Source organism: Geotrypetes seraphini, chromosome 4 (genome assembly GCF_902459505.1).
Source record: "Geotrypetes seraphini chromosome 4, aGeoSer1.1, whole genome shotgun sequence".
Lineage (NCBI taxonomy): Eukaryota > Metazoa > Chordata > Amphibia > Gymnophiona > Dermophiidae > Geotrypetes > Geotrypetes seraphini.
In genome coordinates, this window is record NC_047087.1 from 231,996,123 (window position 1) to 232,011,709 (window position 15,587).

The 15,587-nt window shown below is 41.7% G+C and overlaps 2 protein-coding genes across 7 annotated transcripts in view; one reads left to right on the forward strand and one right to left on the reverse strand.

Annotated features, from left to right (window-relative positions):
* Positions 1 to 12,749, reverse strand: part of TUBGCP2 (tubulin gamma complex associated protein 2) — a 75,947-nt gene extending 63,198 nt beyond the window's left edge. The window contains exons 1-3 of one of the 4 annotated variants that reach the window (XM_033940803.1): positions 12,730 to 12,749; positions 6,335 to 6,502; positions 1,595 to 1,723 (exon numbers count right to left, since the gene is read on the reverse strand). In XM_033940803.1, coding sequence (XP_033796694.1) covers positions 1,595 to 1,723; positions 6,335 to 6,484 — 279 coding nt within the window. In that variant the 5' untranslated portion in view covers positions 6,485 to 6,502; positions 12,730 to 12,749. The other 3 variants (XM_033940807.1, XM_033940806.1, XM_033940805.1) reach the window with 3 other exon arrangements.
* ZNF511 (zinc finger protein 511) overlaps positions 12,677 to 15,587 on the forward strand; it is a 33,847-nt gene continuing 30,936 nt past the window's right edge. Inside the window, exon 1 of one of the 3 annotated variants that reach the window (XM_033940809.1) lies at positions 12,677 to 12,839. In XM_033940809.1, coding sequence (XP_033796700.1) covers positions 12,714 to 12,839 — 126 coding nt within the window. In that variant the 5' untranslated portion in view covers positions 12,677 to 12,713. Of the gene's footprint in view, positions 13,646 to 15,587 lie in introns of all 3 variants that reach the window. The other 2 variants (XM_033940808.1, XM_033940810.1) reach the window with 2 other exon arrangements.

Sequence of the window (15,587 nt, forward strand, 5' to 3'; positions counted from 1 at the left end):
ACACAAACAGACACTTTGTCCAGGAGATGCAGCCCAACAAAAACTGTCAGAGGACTGAAATTTTGGGGATTAGTACAACCCTTTATACTAAGTTCCTGTGCAAAGTTTGGAACCTAATAGTTTATGGGCCAGCAAACTATGTGAAAAATGTTACAATAAGAAATTTAAGGCCTACTTTGACTCCTCATTGCTCCTGACCTATATACTTTGATTAGGCCATAACTGGATCAGAAGTCATGGTCCATGGTGGTGCAGTGGTTATAGCTACAGCCTCAGCACCCCGAGGTTGTGTGTTCAAACCCATACTGTTTCTTGTGACCCTGGGCAAGTCACTTAGGCCCAAATTCTGCAACCAGGCACCTATTTCGGAGGTGACCAACTAGATAGACGCCTATCTAAATTGAAGAACAAGCTCAATTAAGCTTTTTAATCAGCACTGATTGAAACATAGTTGCCTATCAAGAAAGTGCGATTAAAGCACCTCTAAAAATTTAGGTGGCCTTCAAAAAAATAGGCGCTATGCATGTTAGGCATGGGCGTGGCTACGTGTTAGGCGCCTTCTTACAGAATCGCTGCTCTTAAGCGTGCTTAAGCGCTCGCATGGGCGCCTAACTTTTAGTTGTGCCTAGAGCTGGCCTATTTATTGGGCGCCTCCAAAATAGGTGCCCAAATAGGTGCCGCTCAGCGCGATTCACTAAACAGCACCCAATTTTACTTGAATCGCGCTGAACAGTGCCTAATTAGGTGCCTAACTTTTGGGCGCTTCTTATAGAATCTGCCCTTTAATCCCCCCATTGCCCCAGGTACATTAGATAGATTGTGAGCCCGCCAGAACAGCTAAGGAAAAATGCTCGAGTACCTGAATACATTCATGTAAACCTTTCTGAGCTCCCTAGGGAGAACGGTATAGAAAATTAAATAAAACAAAACAACTAAATAAATCTCGGATTTGCACCAGGAGGCTTTGCTGTCAACTGGAAGCAAAGATATAATGACAAAGATGTGGTCACTTTTTTATGCAAATTTTCACCATTTCTTGGATGCAAATATCTTGTGTAGTTAATTTTTTTCTTTTTCATGTCATTTGAAAGAGCATCTTTTTTACTACAAAAAAAGTCACCCTGTTTAAACTTAGACCCGATCTTACTTTGCTTAGCATTAAGGTCTCAAAGACATGCATCATTTGCATGTGAGGATACACTTATACAGAGTCATCTTTGGCGCCCTATTGTGTCCCCTGATAGGTTTTGTTGGGCTACATCTGCTGGACAAAGTGGCTGTTTTTGTTATGTGGAGCACGGCACTATGAAGGTGACCTCTATTCAGCTACCTGTGAGTCTCGAACCAACAGAGATCCAACTGAACATTTTTGCATGATTTAGTTTGAGACCCTAGTCTAGTGAATGTCCACACAAAATTTTATTCAATTTGGAGGAGGTTGAGTGTGGATGATTTTCAAAACTTGTCTATTTGATGTGGAATGACCCTTAGGGGGATCTTGAAAAGCTGACCTACCAGAAGCTCTCAAGGACTGGTAGAGAAGACCAAGGAACTATGGAATGCAGCTGCTAAAACTTCTGGCAATGCAAACTACCTCTTTATCTTCGGTGAGCTTTGATAGCAGGTACACCATGGGATCCAAGTTTCTTGCATTTTTCAATTTCAGCTCTTCATATTTCTTCAAAAAATCTTCTGGTGTTTGGGAGAACTCTGCTATTTTAACCTTCAAGCCATCAGATATATAAAATTAAAAAACAAACAAACATGTTTTAGCCTTCAGCTGGAAGAGAGCATAATGCAATACATTGCTTTAAGAAAAAAAAGTCAAATGGGCCCCATAAGCAAAGTCAATTAAGCAGGCAGGAGAAGCTCCTGCCAGTTTAAGTCCCACTCAGTGGGCCAGCTGCTATGCCGCTGAATATCAGCACTAACACAGCCATGTTGATAGTGTGCTGGAGATGGGCATTACAGGGGGCAGAGATGGAAACAAACTAGGAGTTATGAAGGTGCTGGTAAAATTCAGTGATGATGCCTACATAGCTAACTGGACACTCAGGACTGCATAAACAGCAATCCTAACTCTGCTCGGTTAGCTATGCAGATACTGGCACCGAAAATTGGCTGACATCCGCCTAGCTGTCAGCTGTAACCTGAAGCTCATCACCCCTTCTTCATGCATCACCAGCACTATTTGATCTCCCATTCTGTCCCCGACCTTTGGGCCTACATACCAGGCCTGGTAGTCTAATAGCCACTGAGGCAGGAGTGACCCCCAGGTTCCTAACTTATGGCCATTGCGGTAGGGAAGATTAAGTTCTTACCTTGATAATCTTCTTTCTAGTAGAAAGGCATGAGTTTTGAACCAGTGGGTTATTCACCTCTAGTTGCAAGCTGTGTAGAAGGAGTCATCTACATTTTTTTCTCTCTTGGCTTTGCCTCCTGCCTCACTGAGTGGTTCCTCTGTTCGTACCAAAGCAGTTGGCTGTCACTGTAAGAGGAAAAATAAGGAGTCATTAAAATGCAATAAATCAATGCAAATAGGAACATAAACTAAACAAGGTGGAAAGAACCAAGCCACCAACCTGAGTGCAACCAGCTCTAATACTTATATACCTCTCAAAGTCTCTTATTTGCCTCTTTGCAACAGAGAGGAATCTTATCACTCTTCAAACCTAACAGGAGAAAGCCAAACATCTGGAAATACATACATATCTGAGACAGGAACCAAGCTAAATGAAATTGAACAGGGAGGGTCTACAGAATCTAATCTTCCCTTCTAGTGCAAAATGCATGAGTCTTGAACAAGTGGGACATAGTCCCAAAGTAATCCCAAGTCTAGGGTGGGGCAGATAAGCCTGTTGCTAGCACTGAGGACCCAAAAGCAGCATCCATTCGTGCTGCCACATCCATTCTGTACAATTTCATGAATGTATGGAGGGATGACCAAGTGGACACCCTAAAAATCTCCTTGGTCAGAATTGCCAGGCACTCCGCCTATGAGGAAGCCACACTTCTGGTAGTGTGCACTCTTAAAGCAATCAGTGGTTTCTTACCACACACAATGTATGCGGAAGAAATGGCCATGCAAATCTATCTAAGCCGGCCTCCCCAGGCAGCTCATTAGAACAAAGAGATGATCTGAAAGACAAAAATCATTTGTCATCTCAAGATATCCTTGGATGACTTCTCCTCACATTCAACAATACTAAAACTTTGTCTTTAATCTTCAAACCCGTGATATTGAACACCGGAAGTCAGACTTTCTGATTTATGTGGAAGGCTGAAATCACCTTTGGTAGAAAAGAAGGTGCTGTGCACTGTGAGACGCCAGCCTCCATAAATCTATGGAAAGGCTCTCTTCACAACAAAGTCTGCAGCTCTGAGACTTGTCTCACTGAGGTAAAAGCTACTCGGAAAATCATCTTTAAGGTAAGATCCATCAATGATGCTTCTTGTAGAGACTTATACATGGCCTTCCTAAAGGCATGCAAAATAATGTTAAGATTCCACGTTGGAAACAGATGTCGCATAGGGGGATGCAGTAACAACACCCCCTTTAAGAATTAGGGTGAGAGGCCAAAAAAACTTTCTCCACTTGAGTCCTCCTACCTGCATGTTGAGGTAACCTACTGCCAGGCCCTTCTCAAGACAGTCCTGAAGAAAAGTCAGGATCACTGACATTGGAATCGTGAAGGGCTCTACATTCTGTTTAGCACACCAGCACAGAAACATCTTTCAAGCCTTGGCATAGGTTGCAACCATCACTGGTTTCTTACATCTTAGGAGGGTAGCTATGACCACTCCGAGTAGCCCTTCTGCGCTAAGACAGTGCACTCAAGAGCCATGCTGTAAGCCCAAAATGTTCTGGATCCTCCAGGGCAACTGGCCCCTGTGAGAGATTTGGATGAAGTAGCAGTCTGAGACATAGGTCCCTTTGTAGCCAAACCAGATCCACATATCACAGCTGACGCGGCCAGTCTGGAGCAACCAGGATTACTAACCCTGGGTGGTCTACTGTCTGGCAAAGACTTAGGGTAACGATCTATCATACTGGTCATGAGATCGTTCAGCCCCTTTCCAAATAGCATTTGGCCCCTAAAAAGGCAGCCTGCTCAAAATGGTTTGGGAAGCTGAGTCTCCCTCCCATTGCCTGATCCAGAGCATTGTAAAGGCAGAGACAAAATAAGCAGAAACCTTGCTCATGACCCTGAAAACATCATATAAAGTATCTGCAACATAATCTACCCCTGAAATTAGCAATTGTGGATATGATTTATTATCTGCACCCAGTGCCCAATGCAAATTAGTATGGCAGGCGCATGCAACAATGGAAGCCACCACCTTCAGTCCCAAAGCCAAGGCCTCATATGAAAGATATAAAGATCTGGAAGGAGAGAAATATATTAAACAGAAGAGAAGCACGGTAGGTAGAGATGGCAGAAGGGGAAAAACGAGCATCATATGGAGAGAAAGGAGGAGATATGAGCTTAAAGTTTACTTAGAAGCTGAGAAAATGACAGCAGATAAATATCAGATGGCTTATCCAGTCATCCATACCATCTACTACCCCTTCCTTTTCCTTAGAGATCCAATATGCATATCCCATGCTTTCTTGAACTCAGGAGTGTTCAACTCCACCACTTTAACTGAAAGGCTGTTCAAATCATCCACCACCCTTTCCATGTATTTCCTTACGTTACTCCTGAGTGTAGCCCCCTTTCAACTTCATTCTATACCCCTTCATTCCAGAGCTTCCTTTCAATTGAGAGGCTTGTCTCCTGTGCATTTATCATTTTCATTAATCACCTGTGCATTTATCACTTTCATTAATCACCTGTGCATTTATGCCATAGAGATATTTAAATGTCTCCATCATCTCTTTTCTCTTTCCTTCCAAAATATACATACTGAGATTTAAGTTTGTCCCTATAGACTTTATTGCGAATACCACTGAACATTTCAGTAGCTACCCTCTGGGTCAACTCTATCCTGTTTATATCTTTTGGATGGTGTGGTCTCTGGAATTTTATATAGCATTCTAAATAGGGTCTCATCAAGAACTGTACAGGAGGTACTGACTCAGAGAGCAAACCCTGATCCTGAAGTGCTAAAAATGGGGCTGCTTTTGGGGATTTTCAGAATATTTATGAGCTATTTGCATGTACATGATGGAATAGTAAGATTTAAATTGCATAAAATTTGATTGTCCTGAAAACATCAGACCTGCTTGCAGAAATCAAGGACCAGAAATGGTCTAGTAGGGGTCAACCTGAAAATTAGGCACATACAATTTTAAATTGTTTTTAGCTTTTTACTTACTTTACTATTGATATTGTAGTTCTATTTCTCTATTTTTAAATTAATTTTACAGCAGGTGGACGGTGGAAAGCAACCATATTGGATGGGGATGGGGATGAGGAGAGGTGATACCAGATCAGGCAGATAGGCAAGCAGGAAGGGAGGTTCCGAGGCCGTGAGGTAGAGGTGTGCATGGGAACATAATTTAGTCTCCATTCCAGTCAATCAATCCCCTCCTTTCCCCACAGTAATAGAGGCTTTTTTAGATTGAAACAGTTTTTATTGATGATAAGAAAACCAACAAGAAACATAGAACAGTTCACCAAATACTAGCCAGAAATAGGAGAGTGTGTGGCGAAGTGGTTAAAGCTACAGCCTCAGCACCCTGGGTTGTGGGTTCAAACCCACGCTGCTCCTTGTGACCCTGGGCAAGTCACTTAATCCCCATATTGCCCCAGGTACATTAGGTAGATTGTGAGCCCACCGGGACAGACAGAGAAAAATGCTTGAGTACCTGCATAGATTAATGTAAACCATTCTGAGCTCCCTTGGGAGAATGGTATAGAAAATTGAATAAATAAATATATAAAAAATAAATACAAAGTGGATGGAAAAGTCCAAGTAAAAACAGTATCATCACAGTTAACAAAATAGGATAACAGTACGCAATCATCCCCAACCCAATTACATAGCGAGGAATAAAGGCTTTTTTCCTCCCTATCCTTACAGATTCCCCCGGGTTTCCCATTGTTTCCATCCCTGTACAAACCTCTATATCACAGTACCTAATACCATACAAATAACCCAGTTTTTATTAAATTAGGCTGAGCCACATTCACAATCTGCTTTCAGTGCTTCTCTAAGCAAGCAGGCAGGACTCTACCCTTCAAATTCCATAGGTTGATACATTGTAATAACCACCTCAGCAGTATACCCTTTATAATGGAGAAACCCAAGCTAATTACTCTTCCACTGATAAAAACCCAAACATTCATATTATGTAAAGTGCATTGTAAAATAAAGCACAAGAGTTCACCTTGGCACTGTGTGCAGATACATTGGTGGTGATATATGGAGTCCTATTCTTCTGCAGCAAGTCTATGTACACTTCGGCTCCATCCCCACCATGGACTCGCAATAAGCTGATAAGCTCATTAACATCATGATGAATCCGGAATTCACTCATACTTTCAGCTTGGAGTTTCTAGTAACAGGGCAGAATAAATGTAAGCATCAGGCAAGAATTTGCCATCTTATTGCTCAAGAGTACTGGAAAATATCACCCTATTGTCAGTTATGAAGCAGTTGAATCTGGCAGAAATTACAGGCCCACATACAAACATTAAAACGTTATCATGCCATTGGCTGAGAAACATTTTACTATTTCTCAAAGACTTCAGTCAATTATGCATTTTCCATTTGTGAGTATTTTCCTACCCTCAAGATTCCTGCAACCCAGCTTCATGTTTTCTGTAATTTGCTGGCCTCTGTATCTTCTCCAGGTCCTGCTTGATCTCTTAGTTCAGGAGTTTTATTTAGTCAGATTTGCTATACCACAATTCAACAGACTAATGATGTGAGGAAAAATTTTGTCTCCGACCGCCCCCGCAAACTTGGTCTGATCCCATCCATTCAAGCCTTGAATAGTTATGATTTTATATTGAAATCATTTTGTTAAAGTATAAAAAGAAACAATATTCTGTACAACTGTCATTTTATAAATCACAAATACAGAAAAAGGACCGACAAAACCTGTCTCCCCTCACAATATCCCCATTACTATCAGGAAATTGGAGTGCTATATAGAAAATTCATCCTAACAGAATACCTCAGTCACACACACAGATCACAAATGGCAAATATATACCGTATTTTTCCTTTCATAAGACACACTCCCCCATGATATATGGATTATCTAGCCGAGCCCGAGTCTTCGGGTGGCATCAATTCTATGGTTTGAATATCCAACAATCTTTCTATAGTGGCCTGCACCTTTACCCCTTTGTCCAAGCGCCCCATGGGAGAGTCTACAAGCCAATCTTTCAGAGGCTGGGCAAATTTCAGCTTGTGGTGATGTGGGTGATTTTGCTGAAGAATGTGAATGTTGCCACACAGTAACAGTAGCTAGATTTTAGGTCCATGATGGGTTTTGAACCTTGAAGCATGAGATCCAATCAAAGTCTGTTGCAGTGTCTGAACTAAGTTACTTAAATAAAAAGTAGATATAAAAATAAGGGGAAATGATCACTGTGTGGTAGCAAATGAAATATCTGTGGTACCGTATCTCAGCTATGGCTCTGATCAAGCTGCGAGCTCAAGATGATTAGAAATAACCTGCCAGCCACATGAAAAGGCTACAATAGTAATTATAAAGGTAAGAGGAAAAAAGAGATGAATTCTCTATTTCAGAGAACAGTTCATACCTCATAAGTATGAACTGTGCTCTGAAACAGAGCATTTAATCTATATATATATATAAAATCGGAGGTATGTATGTGTGTATGTATGTATGTGCCGCGATCACGCAAAAACGGCTTGACCGATTTGAACGAAACTTGGTATGCAGATGATATGTTCTGGGGGTCTCGCGGCCCACCTGCACAAGTGGGCGGAGCTACAAACAGAAAATCAGATTTCATCCATTCATGTCAATGGAAAAAATGTAAAAAGCTGCCAACGCAAAACCGGCTTGCCCGATTTGAACAAAACTTGGTATGCTGATCCCTCACTACCTGGGGTGATATGTTCTGGGGGTCTCGCGGCCCACCTGCACACGTGGGCGGAGCTACAAACAGAAAATCAGATTTCACCCATTCATGTCAATGGAAAAAATGTAAAAAGCTGCCAACGCAAAAACGGCTTGCCCGATTTGAACGAAACTTGGTATGCAGATCCCTCACTACCTGGGGTGATATGTTCTGGGGGTCTCGTAGCCCACCTGCACACGTGGGCGGAGCTACAAACTGAAAATCAGTTTTCTACCATTCATGTCAATGGCTAAAATGTAAAAAGATGCCAACGCAAAAACGGCTTGCCCGTTTTGAACGAAACTTGGTATGCAGATCCCTCACTACCTGGGGTGATATGTTCTGGGGGTCTCGCATCCCACCTGCACACCTGGGCGGAGCTACTAACTGAAAATCAGATTTCTCCCATTCATGTCAATGACAAAACTGTAAAAAGCTGCCAACGCATAAACGGCTTGCCCGATTTGACCGAAACTTGGTATGCAGATCCCTCACTACCTGGGGTGATATGTTCTGGGGGTCTCGCGGCCCTCCTGCACATGTGGGCGGAGCTACAAACAGACAATCAGATTTCACCCATTCATGTCAATGGCAAAAATGTAAAAAGCTGCCATTCTCACAGTAATTCCAACTACCTGGGGTGATATGTTCTGGGGGTCTCTCGGCCCACCTGCACACGTGGGCGGAGCTACAAACAGAACATCATATTTCACCCATTCATGTCAATGGAAAAAAAGTAAAAAGCTGCCATTCTCACAGTACTTCAAAAACGGCTTGACCAATTTGAACGCAACTTGGTATGCAGATCCCTCACTACCTGGGGTGATATGGTCTGTGGGTCTCGCGGCCCACCTGCACACGTGGCCGGAGCTACAAACAGAAAATCTGATTTCACCCATTCATGTCAATGGCAAAAAAGTAAAAAGCTGCCATTCTCACAGTACTTTAAAAACGGCTTGACCAATTTGAACGCAACTTGGTATGCAGATCCCTCACTACCTGGGGTGATATGGTCTGTGGGTCTCGCGGCCCACCTGCACACGTTGCCGGAGCTACAAACAGAAAATCTGATTTCACCCATTCATGCAATGGAAAAAATGTACAAAGCTGCCATTCTCACAGTAATTCCAACTACCTGGGGTGATATGTTCTGGGGGGTCTCTTGGCCCACCTGCACACGTGGGCGGAGCTACAAACAGAACATCAGATTTCACCCATTAATGTCAATGGAAAAACAATAAAAAGCTGCCATTCTCACAGTACTTCAAAAACGGCTTGACCGATTTGAACGAAACTTGGTATGCAGATCCCTCACTACCTGGGGTGATATGTTCTGGGAGTCTCTTCACCCAATAATTTATATGTTCTTGCTCCTGGAGGTGAAACTAAAAATGTTGTTTATAATCAAGTGTTGTGTTTGTTGTATTGTATTCATTTTGTCAAATATTTCACATTATAATTTGAATATTGTACTTTTTATAAAGCTGTAAAAAAATAATTTCATTCACCACTATAAAGTATCTTTATTTGAATCCATTTACAGTGTTATTGCTATAATTAAATACCCGTGCAACGCCGGGGCATCAGCTAGTGAAGCTATAAAAGTTGTTGCTCTAAACAATATCATTTTCAAGTTACAGGTTTCAGCCAAGCAAAGATAAAGGGGAAGAGAGAAAGCAAAATTTCAAATAAGCAAACCAGATGGTAGGAAACATTTTGTCTGTATTAAATTTGTCTGTATTAAATTATAAGCATATGGAGTGCACCTGGTATGCAAGAACTAATGATGAAGATCAAGCAATAAACAATTGGCTAACACAAGACAATAAGGAACAGTTGAAAACAAAATTGTCCACCAGGCACTTGCTCACAATTTCTCTCCCCCCATTAGAAAACAAGAATTTCCAATGCTTCCCTGACAGTAGAGTCATTAATAGTAACTAATTCAAATTTACTTTGACATAAAGACAGAGGCCTCAATGCTCTAAAGTCCATTTTAAAATTCAGTGCTGGTAAAATTTCTGATTTATAAAAGATGAGCTATGTTCTAAAAAGTTCCCATGCAAATGAGGTTTGCTGAAATCCTAGCAGATCAATTGTTGGATAAAGCGACTGACACATGCACAGAATAGTCCACAGAAAGTGGCATAAATATGCACATGTGGCAGAAAAAGCTATGTCGTAAGCAAGCATGAGTGTCAATCATAGGAGTGTCTTATTGAAGTGCATCATTGGCAGATGTCATATGCGTACATCAAGAGAGCAGAGAACTACCAGGAAACTATGCAAATGTTAAAACGCAAGATATGAGAGTTCTTCAAAAAGTTTCTGCACTTTCATATTTTTGCAGGAAATGGTTGAGGCGGGAGAAGTGGTAAGAGGATGTGTCATGTGACTAGTCAGTTAGGCAAGCCAGCTCACTTTGCAGCTAGTGTTGTAATTTGCTATTGATATATTTAATAAATAGTGCATAAAAAAATAAAAATGCGGAACCTTTTTGAAGATCCCTTGTGTTTGTGTGTATATATATGCTTTTTTACTATACAGCTTCTATGAGACATGCAAATCTTCCACTTTTCTCCCTGTAGAATGCGCTTCCACAACATCAACTTCTACTCGTGTAATCTGCAGCCCATCTTTTAACAAATGCACATGAAACACACCTTTAACATTTGCGCCTCAGATGCATTTTTAACATATGTGTATATGTATGGTGCCCCCCCCAAGTATGATCCTCTCTATATAGGATTATAAATATGTACCCATATTTCTTTTTGAACTTCCACCTCATGCAATCGGCAGCCCGAGACAATTTGCTTCCAACGAACGTACATGAGATGTGTCTTAACACGTGCTGAAATATGCATTTAGCACTACCAGCACCTCCTGACCTGCTGTTAAATTTGGAGCGTTAAAGGCCAATGCTTTATTTTGTGCATCATCAGGCAATGTCTCATTTTAAAACTGATGAGCTCATTGTAATAATTTCCATATGATTATTGGAGGCTGCTACAAAGCACAGGAAAGACCATGATTAGCCATTTTGGGCATTGGTAGCTGAAATACTTCTACATCCCCTCCTATGGTTTTTCTCCTAAATTGTTATCTTTTACCTTCAAAATTGTAGTTCTTGCCTATTTTACTCTTATTCCCATTCATTATGATTTTATGTCTCCACAAGTCTTTGTCATCCCCTGTCTTCTTAAATTTGTATTTTAGCTATTGTATGCTTTTATGATTTTGTACACCACCTAGAAGGCTGATTAGGCGGTATAAGAAATTTTAAATAAACTTGAAACTTGACGCTAAACCGGTTAGATCTGGTTTAGTGTCCATTATTAAAAGGCAGGGTAAACCTAGAAGAGCATATATCAGAGTTATATATCAGAAAACCGGGGATAAATTACTGTAAATACAAATGTATCATTACACACCTATAGCACAACTTCTCTCCCTACATATGAAACTTTAGCTCAGAAGTAACTTAGATGGTATCCACTCACAGCATTACATTCTAGTTGTTTCTTAACTTTCAAAGGATCAAACTGAAAAATCGGTATTTATATCAAAGGTATTTCTAGTTTGAAAAATGAACGGTGCAGTCTGAATATCATAATAAGAAACCTAAATCTTTAAAATAAGAAATAAACATAATTCAAGTATTCATTTCTTACACTGCACAAGGGGGTGAATGGGGTCCATAAATGCACAATCACTAGATACTGGTAAAAAGGAAGAGGCCAGATGGTTCAGGGGCAGAACAGTGAGAAAAAGAGGTAGTCATTTGACACCAAAGGAAAGAGCACCAAGCCTCCATCATTTTAAAGATGGCTCTCACCCTGGAGAAGTGGATAGTTACTTCTATGTTACTCAACTGCACACATGTGCATTTTGCTCCTCCCTTCCATCTTCCAAAGAATGTGTGTGCACAGCAGATTCCAGGTCTAAAGCAGTGTTTTTCAACCCAGTCCTGGAGTACCCCCCCCCCCCCTTGTCTGTAAAGTTTTCAGGATATTCACAATGGATATGCATGAAAGAAATTTGCATAAATGGATGCAGTGTTGGAAAATCAAGTTTATGCATATGCATTGTGGATATCCTGAAAATCTGACTGGCAAAGGGGAATTTCAGAGCTAAGTTGAGAAACACTGGTCTAAAGAACTTGAGAATGCAGAAGCACTCTGGAGCTGAGGTGTGTTGACATACCCACAGCAGCTACTCCCAATAAAATAAAAATTAATTTATTAATTAAAATAAAATAACAACCCCCCCCAAAAAAAAAAAAATATATATATATATACACACCCGCAGGAGGAATGCCCACTCTCTCCTGCCTAAGGACACGCCTCCCCCCAGACACCCCTGTACCTTTGATGAAATTCAGCAGGCTTGATACCTTTTCCCTCCTTCCTGGCCCGCCTCTTTAAAATGGCTGGCCTTCCCCTTCCCGGTACATCCCGGGATGCACGGGGAGGGGCCTAAGATCTTGATTGGCTCAGGCGCCTAAGACCCCTCCCTCCGGATCACTTACCCCTCCAACTCGGTCTTGAAAACCGCCGGTAGCTTTGGGGAATCCTGCCGGCTGAGCTGATCGGGGATTCTCAGGCTGCGATCAGTTCAGCCAACAGGAAGAACAGCAGCGACGAAGGGCAAATTTTGATTAGAGGGATGTGTCGCCCCATACCTCATCGCTTCCCTCGATGCATAGACTGCTCATGTCTCACAGACTATCCTAATTCCACTTTTAAGACTGAGGTGGTGCTGTGTCAGAACGAGGCTTGGAACGCTTCGTCAGTACGTTTTGAGTTGGTGAACTGCACGGCTGCCGGTTTACTATCGCTGGTGTGCGTCCGGTGAAAGAAGGGGAGCTTGGTCCTGACTAGATTTCTTCCACAGTTGGCATGATGTTGCCCGCTGAGCTGGCGACTATATTAACATCTAGCAACCCTAACGATGTAGCTCTGGGGAAGTTGCCAGTGCTTCCGGTGTTGGCTGCCCCCGAGGAGAGCGGTGGGGATGGGCCAGCCGTCTTCCACTTCTCTCCCCGTAGAATGCGCTTCCACAAGGACCACGAGTTCTTTGAGGTAGAGAAGGCTGTGTCCCGAGTCAGTCTCCGCATCAGAAGGTTTTGGTGTTGAAAATTAGTGGGTATGAGAGGCTGAGACTCAGATCTTGTATTTGTACTCGGATATCCCTCCTGAGGCTCTGGACTCTAAATAAATGTTGATTTTTAAACGCGGTTCAATAAAGTATTTGGGTGGAGAGAGCTTAAAGGCCTAAAAGTTCCAGGATTATTAACAGTATTGTTTCAGCAGTAATTCTGAAAGCTTTTATCACTAGCCATTGCTTAGACTTACGAAAGTATATTATCTCTGCCCATTTACCTAATTGTGAGGTCCTTTTACTAAGGTGCACTAAAACAGCTAGCACGCCTCAGGACGTTCTCCCTTTCTATCTGGATAACCTGTACTGGGAATGTATTTCTGGAGTCTTATATATTTGCATCAAAGTTCCATGCCTCCAAATTCCTTTTAAAGGAGCTTGACAGTATGGACGGGTACCCGCAGTTAACCATAGGAATGAGAACAGAGCCTGCGGAGGTGTGGAGATGAACAACATCTATAAAATGCTTGTAATGAATATGTGAAAACTTAACACCTCTTTTTTTAAAAAACTGCTTTTGGATTAAAATGAACTAAATGATGCCAGTTGGCTCTTGTCTACCTTTTAATGTGGCAACAAGTCTTGTCAAGTGATCAGATTCCAACCACATGCAACCTCCTTCCATCTGCGCAGTTGCTAAAGCCTCTTGCTGTTGCTGCAACAGATTCATCCATTGTTGCTGACAGGGAGCATTTCCAACATTTAATAGGCACTTATTTTCTTGTTTATCTCCTATACTATACTGGTTCTCTTCTTTACCCACATCTGAAAAACAATCCGTTTATCTTCCCAGATAATATAAAAACACAGGAAACCAAATCTTTGGGAAAGTTGTACCAAATCCAGATTGAAATGGCAGGCTCTATTTGTAATTTACAAACAGTTGAACAGAATATTGTCCCTTTTTATTCTTTTATAAAATATTTAAATATAAAATATTCAAGGCTTGTGCAGGTAAGGACAGAGCCTCCAGGGATGGGAATAGAGCCCGTAGGGATGGGGAAAGAGCCCATGGCAATGTTGGGGGAATGGGGACAGCCCACAAGGTGGGGATGGGGATCCCATGTCATTCTCTGGTGCAGTGGTCTTCATTAATTTTTAAGCTGGGGCCACTTTGGATTCTAATGAGCTGAAGAAGAGCCACCAAATATCTTCCTATGTGAATAATTATTGGTGCACATATTTAGAATATCAGCCTTCTGGTGCACCAGTACTGGAGAATAGGAAGCACCACAAAGTAGAAATAATATAAAGAGCTTCTTAGAGCTTACATACCACTGCTGGAAAAACGGTTGGTTAATGCTTAAAGATTCAAAAACCGCCAGACAGAAAGCTGATTACTAGCACTATTTAAGTACAAAAACGCCAAAAAACGTCAAAAACGTGATGACGTCACGACGTCATCTGTCAGAGAATTTATCCAGCAAGCCACGGATATGAAAATCCGGTTTACAGAGAAGGGATACCCATCCTCCGTCATTCGCAAGGCATACAAGCGTGCACTGTATGCCAATCGAGACCTCTTGCTGAATTCATCACGCTCTCAGGACTCACCTTCATTGGTCTGTGTACTCCCATACTCCATCCATGCCTTTCACATCAAAAGTATTATCAAACAGCATTGGAATATTTTGAGATATCATCCAGAGTTCCAGGAGTTTCCACGGTTTGCTTTTTCTAAACAGTGTAAACTTAAACAGCTTTTGGTACATTCTCAATTTCTGAGAAGGTCAGATGTAGAGGTGGGGGGGGGGGGGGCAGCACAGTCCATGTGGAACATGCAGAATATGTACGCATAGTGTACGTTTAACTTATGTCATTCAGAACTCAGATCAGATCTAGATGCCCGTCTACCACCTGCAGTACAAAGCAGGCTATATACATCATACAGTGTCCCTGCAATCTCCATTATGTGGGATGCACTACTAGAAGCATTAGAGTTCGAATAGGTGAGCACATCAGCAGGATCAGATCCAAAGTGAAGGAAGCCCCCTTAGTGGCTCACTGGATTGAACAAAATCATGAATTTTCAGATCTTAAGTTTTCCATTCTGGACACTGTTACATCTACCAGAGGTGGGGATATAGCTAAAATTTTATGGAGAAAAGAACAACAATGGATTTTTACTTTAAACACTCTGCACCCTCGGGGTCTTAACAATGAAATTGAGTGGTTAGCATTCCTCTAATAGTGCTGGCATTTGTTTTATTTACTTATTTCCACTCCAGGTTTTCTCTTTTGTCTGGATTTCCATCTCTGACAGCTGACGTCATGACATTTTTGGCGTTTTTGTACTTAAATAGTGCTAGTAATCAGCTTTCTGTCTGGCGGATTTTGAATCTTCAAGCATTAACCAACCATTTTTCCAGCAGTGGTATG